The sequence below is a fragment of the Schistocerca nitens genome, chromosome 9, assembly GCF_023898315.1.
Source record: "Schistocerca nitens isolate TAMUIC-IGC-003100 chromosome 9, iqSchNite1.1, whole genome shotgun sequence".
In the NCBI taxonomy this organism is placed as follows: Eukaryota; Metazoa; Arthropoda; class Insecta; order Orthoptera; family Acrididae; genus Schistocerca; species Schistocerca nitens.
The window spans coordinates 135,003,247-135,021,550 of record NC_064622.1 but is presented as its reverse complement, the minus strand read 5'-3'; the positions used below and the strand labels follow the sequence as shown (position 1 = coordinate 135,021,550).

The following is an 18,304-nucleotide window of genomic DNA, read 5'->3' as shown; positions in this document are numbered from 1 at the left end:
TGACATACGGGATTTTGGACAGCCCAAGTGTTCAAGACGACTATTCGTGATAGAAGGGAAATTCGGGTTCGAGTACCGGTCCAGCACAAATTTCCGTGTGCCGCAAACAGGTGACGTCAATATAGTCGCAATATCCGTATATATTTCATAATACAAACATTCGAAGCAAATACACTCGCTGCACCAAGAAACATGTAATGAATGCTATCTTCGTGCGACTGTATCGTTCCTTCCGAATATCCTAATATTTGGCGGAAAAAAAGTTAGTTTACATTTTAAAATATTTCTTTTTCGGGAATTAATCATAATGCGTATCGTGCATACGATAACATCGACTAAAAGTCATTGTTGGAAGTTCATTATAAATTTTGCTGTAAATCGTTGCCACATCCTCACAGTTGTGGAATTCTCGCAGGGTTTCCAGAAGCACATTCAATTTTGAAACCTTCAATTGACATTCTGTAACGGGACTCGCTATAAACAAGCATCGCGTGGTCGATTGTGGTCCCTCGTCAGGAATTCCCGACTTTATTACTCGGAATTGTTTCCATACTTGGAAGCTTAATGCACCCTTTTCTAATAATAATAAAAAAATAAAAAAACGACACACTACAAAGGATTATACAAATGGGTAACAAACTGATATTCGTGCAGGTATCGGCGGAAAATGCAAAATTGTAAACGTTGGCCACCGATGGATGAATGTTTGACGCTACAGCGTAATTTCACCACGCATCTCGCAAGGATAGTAAACAGGGGATATGTAGATACCAGGGCATAAAGTCTTTGCGAATTTCATGGTGTGTATGTTCGCCCCCGGTAGCTGAGTGGTCAGCGCGACGGAATGTCAATCCTAAGGGCCCGGGTTCGATTCCCGGCTGAGTCGGAGATTTTCTCCGCTCGGAGATTGGGTGTTGTCTTGTCCTAATCGTCATCCTTTCATGTCCATCAACGCGCAAGTCGCCGAAGTGCCGTCAAATAGAAAGACTTGCACCCGGCGAAAGGTCTACCCGACGGGAGGCCCTAGTCACACATCATCATTACGTTCCGTCTATTCAGTTGGAAAGTAACTACGCTACCCAGACAGAAGCGTGAGTAATATATGCAGATTGCAGCATTTGAGGGATACCTGCAGTTTGTTTCAAAGAAGGGGGTTGGAGTAATCGGCGAATCGCACTACATTTGAACAGGAGCAATGCCACTATTCTACAATGTTGGCAGGACTGGATGAATCATGGCCGAACACAGCGTCAAGAAGGAAGCAGTCGACCTACAGAGACGACAGAACATGAGAACCTAGGAATCGTCTGAGAGGTTCTCAAAGTCCCGAAGTTCGATTTTACACAGGGTACGCGAAGGAACTAGCCCCCCTTCCTGCAGGGGTGTACCGTAGGTCTCTAGAAGAGCGTAGCGTTCCAAAGGATTGGAAAAGGGCACAGGTCATCCCCGTTTTCAAGAAGGGACGTCGAACAGATGTGCAGAACTACAGACCTATATCTCTAACGTCGACCAGTTGTAGAATTTTGGAACACGTATTATGTTCGAGTACAATGACTAGAAATCTACTCTTTAGCATGGGTTTCGAAAAAGACGATCGTGTGAAACGCAGCTCGCGCTACTCGTCCACGAGACTCAGAGGACGATAGACACGGTTTCCCAGATAGATGCCGTGTTTCTTGACTTCCGCAAGGCGTTTGATACACTTCCCCACAGTCGTTGAATGAACAAAGTAAGAGCATATGGACTATCAGACGAATTGTGTGATTGGATTGAAGAGTTCCTAGATAACAGAACGCAGCATGTCATTCTCAATGGAAACATGTCTTCCGAAGTAAGAGTGATTTCAGGTGTGCCACTTTGCGCCGACTACCTTTGACATCCGTAGACCAAGAAGCCCGTTTGCAGTGTCATCGGGCGCATTCGTCTAGGAATCTCAATCACTGCAGTAGAACTGTCTTCAGTGATGAGCCCCGCTTCGAACTCAGCACCGATAAACAGCGAAGACGTGTCAGGAAACTCCCAGGACAGCGGTGGTTCGGCCGTCATACGTCCCGGCAACGAGGAGTGGTGGAGTGTGTGCCATTTCGTTACATAGCAGGTCTACTTTGGTTGTCATCCGCTACACCCTTACAGCACAAAAGTACAGCGACGATATTGTACGCCCCGGTTTGTTGCTCTTCATGGCAAGCCATTCTGAGATTACATTTCAGCAAGATAATGCCCGCCCACACACGGTGAGAGTTTCTACTGCTTGTCTTCGTACTTTCCAAACCGCCTACTGACCAGCGTGGTCGCCGCATCTCCCCCAAACCGAGAACGTTTGACGCATTATGGGCAGTGCCCTCGGGAGTTTCACGATACAACGCGCCAGTTGGACAGAATTCAGCATGATATCCCAACAACTTTATCAATCAGTGCCAATCGTAATAACTCCTCGCGCAATGGTCAGAGGTGGACCAACGCCTTACTGACGTGCTCTATTTCTCAAGTTCTTTCTCTTGAATAAATCACCCAATTTTTCTGAAATTTTAATCATTTGTTTGTCTCTACATTTAGATCACCAATTTCAGTCCTATTCGAACAGTGCCTTAGTGGGACGTCGTTTTTTCTTTTCTTTTTTATCTTACACTGTATTTTAATTCCTTACTAACCGAAATCGTTTGAGAAATTTATTTGTTTATATTGCTATTATTCCTTATCGATTACCTTATCAACCGTCGTATTCCTACTAATTTTAATATACAAACAAAAAACTGCAGCGCGCATTTGAGATTCGACCGGAGGTTCTCACATCCCCGAAGAGCTGCCTTGGTCGTTTCGTCAGCAGCACTTTCGTTGAACATCATCTACACAAGCGTCAGTCTTAACGGTTTCTTTCCTCAATTTCTAGGAACGTGTGTGATGATGAAAAATACTTAATTTTCAATTATCTCGTCAAGTTTGGGACGATTGCTCGCCAGGAACTTTAGGGGTGGTTTTCTCGAAAAAGAGGGATTTTTGAGCCGAAGTACCTTACACACTTTCATTACGTGTCGTACACGAGCGACCTGCCAAGTATAAGTCGAATCGGTTGCCCGTGTCAGAGGCATTCCACCGTTCGGGAGCACAGATGCAGCGAGAACGCCAAACACATTACCTATGAGTACAGTAACTGACAGAATCAGTGAAATCATTGGTCAGAATATTAGTCACCCTATTAAAAGTTCACATTGTAGAACTGGTAGCTGGAGGTCGTTTGACCATCCATCAATGACTTTATGCATGGCTGTGAAGTGGTGTGTACGTGCCAGTCGCTTGCATGGAATCAGAGCAGTTGACGCGTTTACGTGACTGAATGACAGACATGAGCTTTCGCGAATCTTCGTGCCGACGATCACACTATCACTGAAGCTGCCAGATTCATTCGTGCATCAACGCGGCGTCCAACAGGTCTAGAAGGTGTGATGTACCACTGGCGGCCATGGAATACATATTAAGCCAGGTGTACAAGTGAGAGTTTCTCACTCTCAAAGAGCTTTTGCGAGTAATACGTCTAGTGCAAACAACGTCGAGAGTCATCTCTCTCTGAGATTGGGGAAACATCCCAGATAGTCGCGCTCTGCGAGTTTAGACCTCACGTTGGCTGGTTGGTTGGTTCGGAGTGTAAAGGGACCAAACAACAGGGTCATCAGTATTTTTCCTGATACAAGCAAGTCTCAAGGTAAAACAATTCCCAAAACGAGTCGGGGAAAGTAAAAGGGCGCCAAAGTGACGGGGAACCACACCGAAAGAGAAAACGAAAGAAGCGAACCAAAAGGGGAAAACGTACACTAAAAGGAAAAGTAGTGGAAGGTATTAAAAGAGTATAACGGTTGGCCTGGGCTGGCTGATCGCAAAAACAAAAAAGGATGAGCCAGTCAGCCTGCAACACACTGAAATCTCAAGTCTGAAAGGCAAGGCCAGAGGAAGACAAATAGAGAAAAGACGAACACCAAGGCGAACAAACAGCAAAGGAACAGTGAGGAAAAGTTCAAATGGTTCAAATGGCTCTGAGCACTATGGGACTTAACAGCTGTGGTCATCAGTCCCCTAGAACTTAGAACTACTTAAACCTAACTAACCTAAGGACATCACACACATCCATGCGCGAGACAGGATTCGAACCTGCGACCGTAGCAGTCGCGCGGTTCCGGACTGAGCGCCTAGAACCGCTAGACCACCGCGGCCGGCAGAGTTCAAATGGAAGAAGGGTGGAGGCCTGGGAGAGAAGGCCAGACGTGCACCCTTAGATTATGTGACAACCCCCCCCCCCCCCCCCCACACACACACACACAAATAAAACGTAAAACGACATCAGCAATTGAGGCATTGTCGTCCAATAACGGCCGTGTGGCGGGAAGGTTCAAAGTCCGCCGCAGAGCGGCGTAACAGTTGTGTTGTCAGTGTACTCGTACAAGCACGCGAGCCGACCTCAGTCTCCTCAATGTGCTCGTACGTCCTTTAGAAGATATCTATCAACAGTTGTGAATGTGGACAACCATCAGCCGTATAACGGCGAGCGATAAACCGGAAATCCAGCTTCGAGTCGCGGTCCGGCACAAGTTTTCGTTGTCGTCATTTCGTTATACGGCTAATGGTTGTGCGAATACAATTCTTTTATTTCATAACGGATATAGTCGCCGCAGTGCCTGTTCCATCGGACATGCATGCATGTCCGAAGCAATATTGCACCGTAATTCGGAATAACAAATGGTTCAAATGGCTCTGAGCACTATGGGACTCAACAGCTGTGGTCATAAGTCCCCTAGAACTTAGAACTACTTAAACCTAACTAACCTAAGGACATCACACACATCCATGCCCGAGGCAGGATTCGAACCTGCGACCGTAGCAGTCGCGCGGTTCCTGACTGAGCGCCTAGAACCGCTAGACCACTCGGAATAACACAGACACTGCAATATCGTATAATCCTTTAGAGCCGTCAAGAAAGTCAACATGCTTTGCATAGTTTCGCTAAGCCAGTACGATACGGATTTCAGTAGCAGCGCGCCCTCTCGCTCATAACCCAGCATCCGTCTGACTTTTAGTATTGGACTGACGTCAGTCAGCAACATGCAGCGCGACATTCATTGCACACCATTTACAGACACAGCAGTCTGAAACAAGATATGTTACCCGAAAAATTTGCCGATTGTACTGAACGACATGAAACGAAGAAACGACGCTCATCGCATTACCAAAATTGTTAGCCGTTGCGTACAAATGCGCGTCTGTGTTTCGACCGCGAACTGTGGTCGTATGACGTGACAAGTTTGAAGTTGCTCCATCAGTTAAATGGCAGTGACGAGGAGTCAGCTGTGCCAGAAATTGTGCACGAGGTCTGCCAACAAAGAACAAGGCTGGTGATGCGAATCTGTGTACTTACTAAATGCAGGAAGTAACAAATATGTACCGACAAACTTCGACGATGACAGAGTGCGTCTTGAATAATTTTAGTATTGGAACCCACGAGTAACCTCTCCAGCCCTCAATCTACAAAGAATCGGACTCGCGTATATAAAACAGCTTCAAACGACAGATTGAACCTGAGTTAATATGACAAATCTTTGACGTTACTTTCGTGAAACCTTCGTACACTACTGGCCATTAATATTGCTACACCACGAAGATGACGTGCTACAGACGCGAAATTTAACCGACAGGAAGAAGATGCTGTGATATGCAAATGATTAGCTTTTCAGAGCATTCACAAAGGTTGGTGCCGGTGGCGACACCTACAACGTGCTGACATAAGGAAAGTTTACAACCGATTTCTCATACACAAACAGCAGTTGACCGGCATTGTCTGCTGAAACGTTGTTGTGATGCATCGTGTAAGGAGGAGAAATGCGCACCATCACGTTTCCGACTTCGATAAAGATCGGATTGTAGCCTATCGCGATTGCGGTTTATCATAACGCGGCACTGCTGCTCGCGTTGGTCGAGACCCAATGACTGTGAGCAGAATATGGAATCGGTGGGTTCAGGAGGGTAATACGGAACGCCGTGCTGTATCCCAACGGCCTCGTATCACTAGCAGTCGACATGACAGACATCTTATGCGCTTGTCTGTAACGGTCATGCAGCCCCGTCTCGATCCCTGAGTCAACAAATGGGGACGTTTGCAAGACAACAACCATCTGCAAGAACAGTTCGACGACGTTCGCAGCTGCATGGACTATCAGCTCGGAGACCGTGGCTGCGGTTACCCTTGACGCTGCATCACAGACAGGAGCGCCTACGATGGTGTACTCAACGACGAACATGGATGCACGAATGGCAAAACGTCATTTTTTCGGATGAACCCAGGTTCTGTTTACAGCATCATGATGGTCGCATCCGTGTTTGGCGACATCGCGGTGAACGCACATTGTAAGCGTGTATTCGTAATCGCCATAGTGGCGTATCACCCGGCATGATGGTATGGGGTGCCATTGGTTACACGTCTCGGTCACTACTTGTTCGCAGAGACGGCACTTTGAACAGTGGACGTTACATTTCAAACGTGTTACGAACCGTGGCTCTACCTTTCATTCGATCCCTGCGAAACGCTACATTTCAGCAGGATAATGCACGAGCGCATGTTGCAGGTCCTGTACGGGCCTTTGTGGATACAGAAAATGTTCGACTGCTGCCCTGGCCAGCACATTCTCCAGACCTCTCACCAATTGAAAATGTCTGGTCAATGGTGGCCGAGCAACTGGCTCGTCACGATACGTCAGTCACTACTCTTGATGAACTGTGGTATCGTGTTGAAGCTGCACGGGCAGCTGTGCCTGTACACGCCATCCAGTCTCTGTTTGACTCAATGCCCAGGCGTATCAAGGCCGTTATTACGGCCAGAGGTGGTTGTTCTGGGTACTGATTTCTCAGGATCTATGCATCCAAATTGCGTGAAAATGTAATCACATGTCAGTTCTAGTATAATATATTAGTACAATGAATACCCTTTTATCATATGCATTCCTTCTTGGTGCAGCAATTTTAATGGCCAGTAGTGTAGTTGAAGACACAAACTCCTGATTCTGTCGATTTTATTAGTTTCGAATTATTCACCCACAGTCTAATGAACAGGTCAAAACCATGCAATAAATTAAAACGTTATGGATGATGCTGCAGTTTTACCACATGAATAACGAACATTTAGTTTTCCTTTCCTTATTTTGTGGAACTGTAAATGAGAGAAAGTTCAGAATGGGCTTGAAAATATGTTTAAACTTTGTTGGTAGTCGCTAAGTGCTCTCATCATCAAATACTGGATGAGTATAGACTGCGTAACCTGCCCTCCTTTTTAAGAAATGCTAATTACTCAGTAATCTCCTGAACCATATGTCGTACGATGATCTAACGGAAAATCTCCCAAAAATATTGAAACACAATTCGCCTACAATCGCATGGCTGTTAAGCAACACATCGCACCATTAATTGCAAATAGAACAAACTAATCTCACACTTCAATAAATCGGAGCTTTTCCTAAACCTGGAGAGTCTATACTCCACCAAAATCGGCGAAATAATCGTTTTCTACACAAGCCGATAATCTTCTCAAAATATCTTTCCAAAAGACTTAGAATTGCCCTGAACATACTTGAGTTCTAACCCCGTTGCAGACTATTTCAGGTACCGTAGGTGTGAGCCGATCTCACCACCCTCTTGCGATAATCTCTCTCGAGGCTCACTACTTGAACAATACTCGGATACTAATCTGAAATTCTATAAAGACAAGCCAAGAACCATTCTCTGCAAACAAACATATCACGCTGATTCTCTCTTCAACAATAAGTGTTTCTTGTTAGCAGTCGTCGGCATGGGTTTCTTTCTAGTGGCCAGCTGCTCCGTATTTGTCATCTTTGCCTCACGCAATGATTCAACAGTCGGCTGTTCGTTGCAAACTCGCTGACTTGACACGATACAGCTTTTCTCGAACATTAGGCGTCACTTATCCACAACATTTTAACACAAAAAATATAAGAAAACTTTACGAACCTCTTAACAAACTCTTCCTTCACGTGAAACATTGAGGTCGATAATAAGTTGAGACGACATTAACAAGTGATGCGCTTTTTCGAGCTGAAGGCGTTTGGCGCATTACACCATGTCACCGGGCTACAGTCGCTAGCGATTGTTTTGAAGAATATTCTGGACAGTTCGAGTGAATGATTTGGCCACCCAGACCGCCCGACATGAATACCATCGAACAATTGCGGGACGTAAACTTGAGGTCAGTTCGTGCACGAAACCCTGTACCAGTAACAAATGGTTCAAATGGCTCTGAGCACTATGGGACTTAACAGCTGAGGTCATCAGTCCCCTAGAACTTAGAACTACTGAAACCTAACTAACCTAAGGACATCACACACATCCATGCCCGAGGCAGGATTCCAATCTGCGACCGTAGCAGTCGCGCGGTTCCGTACTGTAGCGCCTAGAACCGCTTGACACCGCGGCCGGCGCACCAGTAACACTTTCGTAGTTATGAACGGCTATAGAGGCAACATGGCTCAATATTCTGTAGGGGACTTGGCAACGACTCGTTGAGTCCATGCCAAGTCGAGCTGCTGCCGTTGAAAAGGAGGTGCGATGCGATATTAGGAGGTATCCCATGACTTTTCCCACCTCAGTGTGTGCTGCTTCAAGACGTATACTCAGTTTCTAATTTTGACACTTTTATTATTGTGTTAAGAGTTGAACGTAAGATTATACCGCTTAATGAGCAGATCACAACAGCATTTTAATTTTTTAAATCAGGCCAGTAATTATAAACTATTGAAAATCCAATTTTTGTTGACAACGCGCAGCTGGTATCGGGTGACCGTTTAATAGTGTAGATTACTTGAAATGTCATCCAAAGACCCTAAAGATCGCTGATGTAGGGGAAAACGCCTACCGCTAGGCCAATCCTTTTGCAGCGAACCTGAATTGTATAACGCTGGAGCTTCTGCCGTCACGGCGCTTAGCGGTCTCTGCTGCATAGTTGTGACAGGTGTCGTCGCATTACACGCTCCCATTACTTGCTGATCCACAGCGAGGAGTTCGGTCTGTAGTCCGTCAGTGTTACAGCTTTCGTTTGCTGACGAAATATCCATCTTTTTGATTTGCAGCTCCTTGTATTGGCCGTGTTTGCAGTTAAAATTTTTGGATGTGAGGTCCGCCAGTTATGCAAAACACCGTTTTTCTCAGTACCTAAACTGAGAAAAACGGTGTTTTGCATAACTGGCAGACCTCACATCCAAAAATTTTTGCTGACGAAGGCGTGGTTCAACATCTGGCGTTTTCCCCCTGTAACTCTGAGGTCATGCAGTGTCATTGGATGACGTATCCCCAGATGACGTATCCCATCCTCAATCTTTTTCTCGAAAAGCCCTCTACAACATTCAGTGTCTATTGCACATACTACTTCCAAGTAGTACCCATCTGAGTTCACACACGTCTGCAGTTGTTCCCTTACACTGCTCAGAACATTTCTGCATGGTATTTCCTGTGTGTTCTCACGGGATATTGCTCACTATCGCCTTTCTTCAAAGTGGAAGAATATGTGTTTTTTACTGTTATTATTTTTAAATGACCTCCGATTACACAGCCACGTAGGGACTTCCAACAAGTAACTTACACATGCCATCTCAAGCTAAGATCATTGTGCAGCAAGAGTTTCACATTATCAGAAGAGATTATGCTCGAATTTCTTTCGGGCACAGCTCTGCTTCGGTACGGGTAAAAGTTTCATGACAGTGCGACTGCCGCAGCTGGAAATGTAATAGAGTACTGGAAGTTAATGTTGTATTATTAATTCAAATTGAAAAAGATATATTATTAATTAGGTTTAATTTCTAATCCGTAATATAAAAACCTCTGTTATTAACAACCTTTTGTGATCTGATGTGCAAATTTTCAACGCTGAATCGATAAAAATCTATTGGTATTTGTGCAAAATATCTGGAGGTGGCACTTTGTACGTCATCCGTACTTTCAGCATTTTTGCCGCCTATAAAATGTTATAGTGATCGGGAGAAATTAAATCCAATAGCGCTTTATCGGGCGAATAGTGTGGATGAAGTGCAACAGCCAACCCGAGTTCACAATTTTTTCAGGTGTTCATCTTGCTCATTACGGTCCTTATAATCATGTTGCTGAATAACGCCTTTTTTGTTGTCAATTGCTGGGCACTTTTCAATTATAGACTGAGTTATTCGAGCCAGTTGTTCACAGTAAAGATCTGCATTCACAGTTTGTCCAAGTTTCAGCACTCCAAAATTAACGGTTCCGCGAATACTCCACCAAACAGACAAAAGTTCCTTTTTGGGGCGTGGACCTGGCTTAGCTGCACTTCAGAGCCACTGCATTTTGCGCTTTTGGCTATCCAAACAGGCCATGGAAGGCCCAACGATACCGACCGGCCGCCGTGTCTTCCTCAGACCACAGGCGTCACTGGATGCGGATATGGAGGGGCATGTGGGCAGCACACCGATCTCCCGCCCGTACGTCAGTTTACGAGACCGGAGCCGCTACTTCTCAATCAAGTAGCTCCTCAGCTTGCCTCACAAGGGCTCAGTGCACCTTGCTTGCCAACAGCACTCGGCAGTCCGCACGGTCACTCATCCAAGTGCTTGCCCAGCCCGACAGCGCTTACCTTCGGTGATCTGACGGGAACCGGTGTTACCACTGCAGCTTTTGGCTATCATAGACGACCCAGTTTTTAGCCCTTGTGATCAAGAGATCAAAAAACGCTTCTGTATTGCGCCGTTGAAGCAATAACATGAATGCGATGGATCCGTTACCGCTTTTTTTTTTTTTTTTTTTTTTTTTTTTTTTTTTTTTTTTGTATTTACCAATCTGCTGCAATATTCTTGGATGGCCGACCAATGTTGGTTAAAAGGTTTGACAGCTTTTGAATGTCATTGTCTAAAACTGTATGTCTTCCTCATCGATACGAGTCCGAAACAAAATAGCCGGATCTGAACTTAGAAAACCTACTTTGGCATTAACAAACGTTTAATGAACGTGGGTAAACGTCGAAAATGTTTCTTGGTAGCAACTGTTGCGCCACTACGCCACGAAAACTCAAAGAGAATACAGTGTACCTCTTCTGGTATTTGGCTGGCCATTTCACTACAAATTATAAAAAAAAAGAAAAGAAACAATTTATTACGAGTAAACAGGTCACTCTAACCTTAAAATGTCTTTGACACGACTCAAACCCTGAAGTACAAAAATGGCTCTGTGTACTATGGGACTTAACTTCTGAGGTCATCAGTCCCCTAGAACTTAGAACTACTTAAACCTAACTAACCTAAGGACATCACTCACATCCATGCCCGAGGCAGGATTCGAACCTGCGACTGTAGCGGTCGCGCGATTCCAGACTGTAGCGCCTAGAACCGCCCGGCCGGCTCTGAAGTACACAATGACCTGATAAATGACAAACGAATATCTACATGCGCAGAAACGACTTCACTTTCCGGCGCCCTTATACTCTAGAGTTGAAGTACGGGGGACAGTACGATTCTTGTGGGCAAAACGCCTAATCTGCTCTCATATTAACCGTCAAATTCTGGTGATATGTGGACCAAATGCAGTGTCGCGTCCAGTCGCAGTGAAATGGTGCCAACAATTTGGCTAAGGCAGCACAGTCGTGCGTGGCGCTGATCGGGAATTTCAGGTGTTTCAACCGTGCGATTTCCACATTTTGGCCAGTCTGAAAGAACATATTGGGGAAAGAGGTTTTCCGACAATGAGGACGTCCTCGCAGGTGTTCTTGAATAGCTTCGTGAACAAAGCGTGCAGCTCTGTCTTCGGGGAACTGAACAAGTGGTAGAGAATTCCGTCCTTTGTTTGCAAAGACTTGACGACTATGTTAAACAACAGCGTCGTGCATCTGCGTCACTTTGAAGTGTATGGCAAAATTCAATAAAAGTTATTTGGTCTGAATTAATAATGTGTAACTCACTTTTTGAAACCTCATCATATTTACACAACCACATAGTTATTTAATACAGGGTTATTCGTAAGTAGCTGCAGCGTCTCAGTGGACAGAGCATCTGTCCAAGTTCTTACCTCATACTACAGGTGCACATTGTGGGTACTGTTTGTGACGCAGCGTACATAAACACAAACTAGCAACTGTTTGAAGTCGCTGGTACGAACTTCCTGGGATATACAGGTCATGCAGGAAGTGTCTGATAAGCCTGTAAGCGTGTTACAGATTAGCTTTTGCTGAGAAACAATCGATAAGAAAAAGAATTCGATACGTTGTCCCGTCTACAAGTAGCACTGAAGTTAGCCAATCGGCCCGTTGCGCTCGCAGATTCTAGCGGCCTGCCAGAGACCGTGTTACCCAATGTGTTCTTCGTTTGGTTTTCTAAAACCGAAGAACAGAGCGATACAAAAATTGGAAGTGATATCGAACCCAAGGAAAAGTGGAGGAGTCTCACGCTCTATCATTTTCGCTTTAAGGTCGCTGTTTGTATCTGGCGGGTAGCTTGAATTTGGCCGAGCAACGGCCTTCAGTGTCAGTTACCTCCGAAACGCCGCAACGTATCGAATTTTTTTCTTAACAATTATTTCTCAGCGCAGCCTACCCTGACAAGTTTTTCCGACTTTTTTTGACCACCCTGTAAAAAACGAAATCTCCTGATTGATTCACTGTCTCATCGTATCCCAGCCCAAACCACTAAGGACAGAAACTCGAAATTTGGAGAGGGCGTTATGTTATGCTGTAGGGATCGTTTAAGAAAGGATTTTTCGAAATTCCACCCCGAAGGGAATAAGATGGGGGATGTAAGGTATTTTGAAAATTTGTTGCTATAAATGCAATTCTGAAGATACGAATATGAAAATTGGTATTTGGTTTATCGGCCAGAAATATAGAATAAATATTTCAGCATTTTTGGAAGTTGAATCCTTAAGGGTGTGAAACTTTAAAAATAATTATTAAAGAACTATCTATGAAAATTGGTAGTTGACTTTCTGGTTAGATATAAGAAAATACGTTCTTCAATGGTTTGAAAATTCAACCCATGAGAGGGTGAAATGGGGGATGAAAAGTTTCACGAAAATATTTCATTAAGAAAGCATTTTTGAAACTATATTTATGAAAATTTCTATTTGACTTCTCGTTTGAAAATTTAAAAAAACACCTGTTTAAGTGTTTTTCTCTTTTGGCAATTCTACCCTTAAGGAGGTGAAATAGGTGAAAATTTTTATAAAAATATTTCGTTACAACAAAAAAAGAAAAAGAAAAAGATCTGTACTGACTGTTCAGTCTATGCGACCGAAGCAGTGGACACTAAGCTTGTGCGACAGTAAAAAAGCAGATGATTTGCCTAAATTTTCTAACACGCTCTCTCCCTAGTGGAACTACGCCACGGCTAGTATATCGAATCGAAAATCCAAACATGGGGAGATGCTTTATCCGCAGATATGTGTAATTTTTCTGTATATGTCTTGTAGTTTTCGAGCACCTATCTTCTGGTAACCTAGACACACTTTTTGATAAACCTGTATTTCACGCACTATATAATTATTTGAAACGTTTACCGCGAAACTTACGTTCATCATTCGCATCCCTGTTAATTACATATTGTCACTCTAAATAACACAAGCAAATAAACTTTCGCATTTTTTTCTTTCACATGTAATGTAATAGCCTTGCGCTGATATGTGGACTCAATAGATGATGTGATTGTTGTGGCTTGGCGTCTTCTCATCTTGGAATTTAACGAGGAGTATTCGGCTGTCGGGCAAGATTCGTGATGCTTGTGGATTTTGGAATTTCCAGTCTGACTGCTGCCTTGCCGAGTTTCGCCTACTGGCTGCCGTAGTGGAAACATCTGAGTAATTGTTGATTTACGTCAGTTAATTGTGGAGCATGTTTTTCGTAATACTGAGATTCAGTGGAAATGTCCAAGGAAACACCTACGTCCTATTCGCATTTTTATTATTTTTGTTACATGACGTCGCGAAAGTTTGAGGTCTGAATAATATGTTTAAAAGTTACAGTCTTGCTCCTCACTGAGTTTCCTTGCAAACACTACAGTAAAACGACTCCTTAGACGTGCTGTGTGGAACTTGAACATCTAGACTGATTTCTCAAAGTCTATTATTTTACATAAATTTCTTCACGTACAGCAAGTACATTGCCATGGCTAAAGATAAGGCTCATTCTGATTATAAACGAACTATAATAGTTTCCTTTGTTAAATAATTTAATTTTTTCGCTACACCGAGCGTATGCACTTCAAAATCACTCAAGTTCGGTACTTAAGACGCCATCATGCTCCACTCTTAGCTCGTCGTTGCTAGTATATCTCTCTCACGGTCGTCTCAACCCTGGAGCGTCTTCCCTGATATCATTTTATAGATTTAATTTTAACTGATGCTTGATCGCATGTGAATCCTGATACTGAACACTTGTTCCTTCCAGTTTCAGTACTTAATATTTCTGTTTGCTTCTAAATGTCAAATGTAGACTACATTTCTATTAATGAGTCAAATTTTGGCTCTTCCCATTGTTATAATTGTGCTACTGTCCTCCCTTTTGACCTACATTCCTCCGATAACGCTTGATTAATCGATACTCAAACTGATAGTCCTTTAAGTAGGGTCGAATCTAATTTTTTAGAAAGAACTTCCCGCGCTTCCATGGTGACCGTCACAAAAAGTTCTAGTACCACCTCTGCAAAAAAAGGGTTACTATATTAATCGAGGAGTCACTGGATGTGGGACCGTGGCGTTGTCCATACAATCCGTGCGTTCACCCACTAATTTGATCCCATCGAGAGGTAGTAGAGAGGAAAGCGATTGAAGGGTACCTTTTTTTAAGGACAGAGAGGGAGAGAGAGAGAGAGAGAGAGAGGGGGGGGGGGGAGTGGAAGCGCCATGGGAAGAAATCTCTGCGATAGTTAGGACGCCGGCTGCTAGCGGATTTCTGCCAGTGGCGACAGATCACGTGTGGGTGGTAGGAAATGTTAGTAGACGGATATTACCACCGACGATGCCTCCTGGGACACGTGCAGCGTCAGCGTATCTGTAACATGCAAACGGCGTCACCAGAGATGTCAGTTTCGTTATAAAATCGGCCGCTCGCTGTGTGGAATGGTGTGGGACTTGTTTGTGTTTCGTGTGTTCGGCTTTCCTGTTATTGTCGGTCAGTAAGCTGTAAGTGTCCAGTTGATGATGGCAGTCAGGGCATCACCTTTATTGGGTTTCACTTTTTTAGAGGATAGGGTGGGTGTGGGGGCAAGGTGAGATATACCACCACAAGCTACGTTCTCTTCTTTAGAGTGTCTGCTATCAGTTGTGCAGCTTCGCACGACATGCTGAATCGCTCCCTCTGTTGCAGACGGGCCCGTTGACTTCTCCTCGCGGCCGTCCACGGCGACGGCGCCCCAGCCACCGCACCAGCACCACCTGCAGGCGCAGTCGCAGCCGCAGGTGCCGCAGCACGGCACGCCCACGCTCAGCTCGTCTGTGTGCTCGTCTGACGACAGCGAGGACGAGATCGACATCGTGGGGCACGGCGGCCGCCTCTCGCCGCCCCCGCCGCCCCCGCCGCCCCCGCAGCTGCCCCTCCCCCACCACCACCACCAGCAGTCTCTTCCCCTGCCGCCGCCGCCCCCACCACTCGTGTGACCGGCGCCCATCCGGCCGGGGGGACCCTTCCTGGGCCAATAGGTGCCGGGCGCTGCCTGCGGCATATGGGGATTCCCAGTGCAGCGGCGGTACGTGGGGATTCCCCAGATGTGAACAGTGACGCACGGGGCGATGTGCTACTCCAATGTGTGCCGTCGCATTCCGTTATTGGTGCATGAAATGGAGTCATTAGCATCCGTTGGACTGCTGCCGGATCATTCTCGACGATAACAGGTTCCCCGGGCAGCGACGTTACGTGGGGATTCCCCCGATGGGAGCTCTGTTCGCCAAGGACGCTCAGAGACACTCTGGTGAGCCTCCCAGATGCGACATCGAACTCTATCGGTGGTGAGTGAAGTGGAGCAATGAGCATCGGACAGACTACTGACGAATCATGCTCCGTGAAAATGGGCGCACTCAGAATTGTTGTAAATCTTATTCTTTTAGTAAATCGAAGAAAATCTTGAGAAACAACTGTTGTGGAGTTCGAGTCAGGCATGTGACTCACTAGATCGGTAAATCTCGTAACTATTAAGATAATTATGTGGCTTAGATCTATGTTATGGAATTAGAGGGCCCACTTATTAGAATCTGAAGAAACAGTGGTTGCCATGAAATTATGCGACAACTTACAGCCAGATTGATGACGGTTTACAGTCTCCTTTCAGTCATATCTTTCCTGATAGAGTCTGCTCTTAGTTCTGTAACCACAGTTTTACGCGATATGCTGACTCCTCACTCAAATGCAGACGGTCCATTAGATGTTTTTTCTATCGCATACAGTTTGGTTACAATACACATAGTTATAAACATACGTAATTAGAATGGAAAATAAACTGATCTTTTACTGTGATCTAGATTCATAATGCGATTCTTTCGATCCATATGAAGATTCTGGCTCAGAATGTTTGCAGTTACAATAAACAGTTTACTTCCGTGGAAACACTCCAGTTATTGACTTTTTTTAAACATCGCAGCTGAAACTGTTACGTGAATACCACAATATTCATGCAGTAATAATTACATCTTAAAGCAGTTTTTCATTGCACACTTCCGTGCTGGATTGCGTCGGTATGGTCAGAGACGAAGACTTCGCTTCTATCCAGTGGTAGAACGATCTGGACAATGCAGCCAGTACGACGCTGTTCCTCAGTACTACAGGTTGACCGAAGCTGGTAGATGTCAGAAAGATCTGCGCGAAAGGAGTACCTGGTCCAGCAACATTTCGATGCATTGTGAGGCATTAAACCCTAGTCATTTTCTCTCGTTCTCAAGTATCTCGGTTAGTATACCTGAATGCGGTTCTTGGTTCAAATGGCTCTGAGCACTATGGGACTCAACATCTGAGGTCATCAGTTCCCTAGAACTTAGAACTACTTAAACCTAACTAATGTAAGGACATCACACATATCCATGCCCGAGGCAGGATTCGAACCTGCTACCGTAGAGGTTGCGCGGTTCCAGACTGAAGCGCCTAGAACGAATGCGGTTCTCTTAGTATTAACTACCACATAATATTGTTGGAACAGCCATTATTTTATAAAACTCCATTCCATATTGTTACAAAACTTACCTTCGTATCCTTGGTGTATCAGTGTCATCGCGTGATGGCTGTGCAATTTCTGCAAAGTCTGTGATTGTGGTCATTTTTATACTTAGTATGTAATGAACACATATACCCGCTCTTCGCACTCTACTGATTATATGAGCATGGTATGTTTCATAGTAAGCTGTTTCTTCTTTTGTATGTCGACATGAAATTTTAGATGTAAAGCAATATTATCCTCCTGGTGACGGCAGAAAGCAAGTGTGTCATCTTTTGATCGGTAAAATGTAATGAGTGAAACTGCAATTTATATTCATTTATCGCTAAAATAAAGCCGGCTGTTGCTTCTTTGTGAAAAGCTACATGGCCTTCAGTGACTACAAGGGGAATTCTGAGGCCGATCAGGCAGCCTGGCTTCGCCAACTTTCCCAGCATGCTGGTTACAACAGAAATATGATGTGGGTGCTTTTAGTGCTTAAGGTTTCAGTAAGAACTTCCTTGAATGACACCCGAATCCTCCATGGTGTGGAGATTTGGTAGTATATTGTATTTGGATCCTCAGTGTTCTTAAGCAAGAAGAAGAAGAACCAGAGAAGTTACCACTATAGTTATGATAAATACTAACCATTTCAACCACTGACACCGAAATTTAAACTATATCTTGATGTACGAGGCGTGTTTTTTTAAGTAAGTACCTTTTTGAAATTAAAAAAAGACGTGCTAAGATATCTCAATAGTTTTATTTTTACATGAAAGCCTGTACCTTTTCTGCATAATTTCCGTCAATACTGAGGCACTTGTCATAACGTTGTACCAGTTTTTTAATACCCTCCTTATAGAAGTCTACCGCCTGACTTGTTAACCACTGCCTCACCACTGTTTTGACTTCGTCATCGTCTTGAAGACGCTGACCGCCCAGGTGTTTCTTCAAGTGCAGGAACAGACAGTAGTCACTGGGCGCAAGTTCGGGGCTGTACGGAGGATGATCTAGAGTTTCCCATCGAAAAGATGTGATGAGATCTTTGGTCTGATTCGCCACATGCGGACGGACGTTGTCTTGCAGCAAAACGATGCCCTTGCTCAAATTCCATGGACTGTTGCTTTGCTTCTGGT

At 44.6% G+C, this 18,304-nt stretch overlaps 1 protein-coding gene across 1 annotated transcript in view; it reads left to right on the top strand.

Annotated features, from left to right (window-relative positions):
• The window catches only part of LOC126204055 (brain-specific homeobox protein homolog), a 183,687-nt gene that overhangs the window by 121,559 nt on the left and 43,824 nt on the right, over nt 1-18,304 (top strand). Inside the window, exon 5 of the mRNA XM_049938478.1 lies at nt 15,356-15,554. Within this exon, the coding sequence (XP_049794435.1) occupies nt 15,356-15,554 (199 nt within the window). The remainder of the gene's footprint in view (nt 1-15,355; nt 15,555-18,304) is intronic.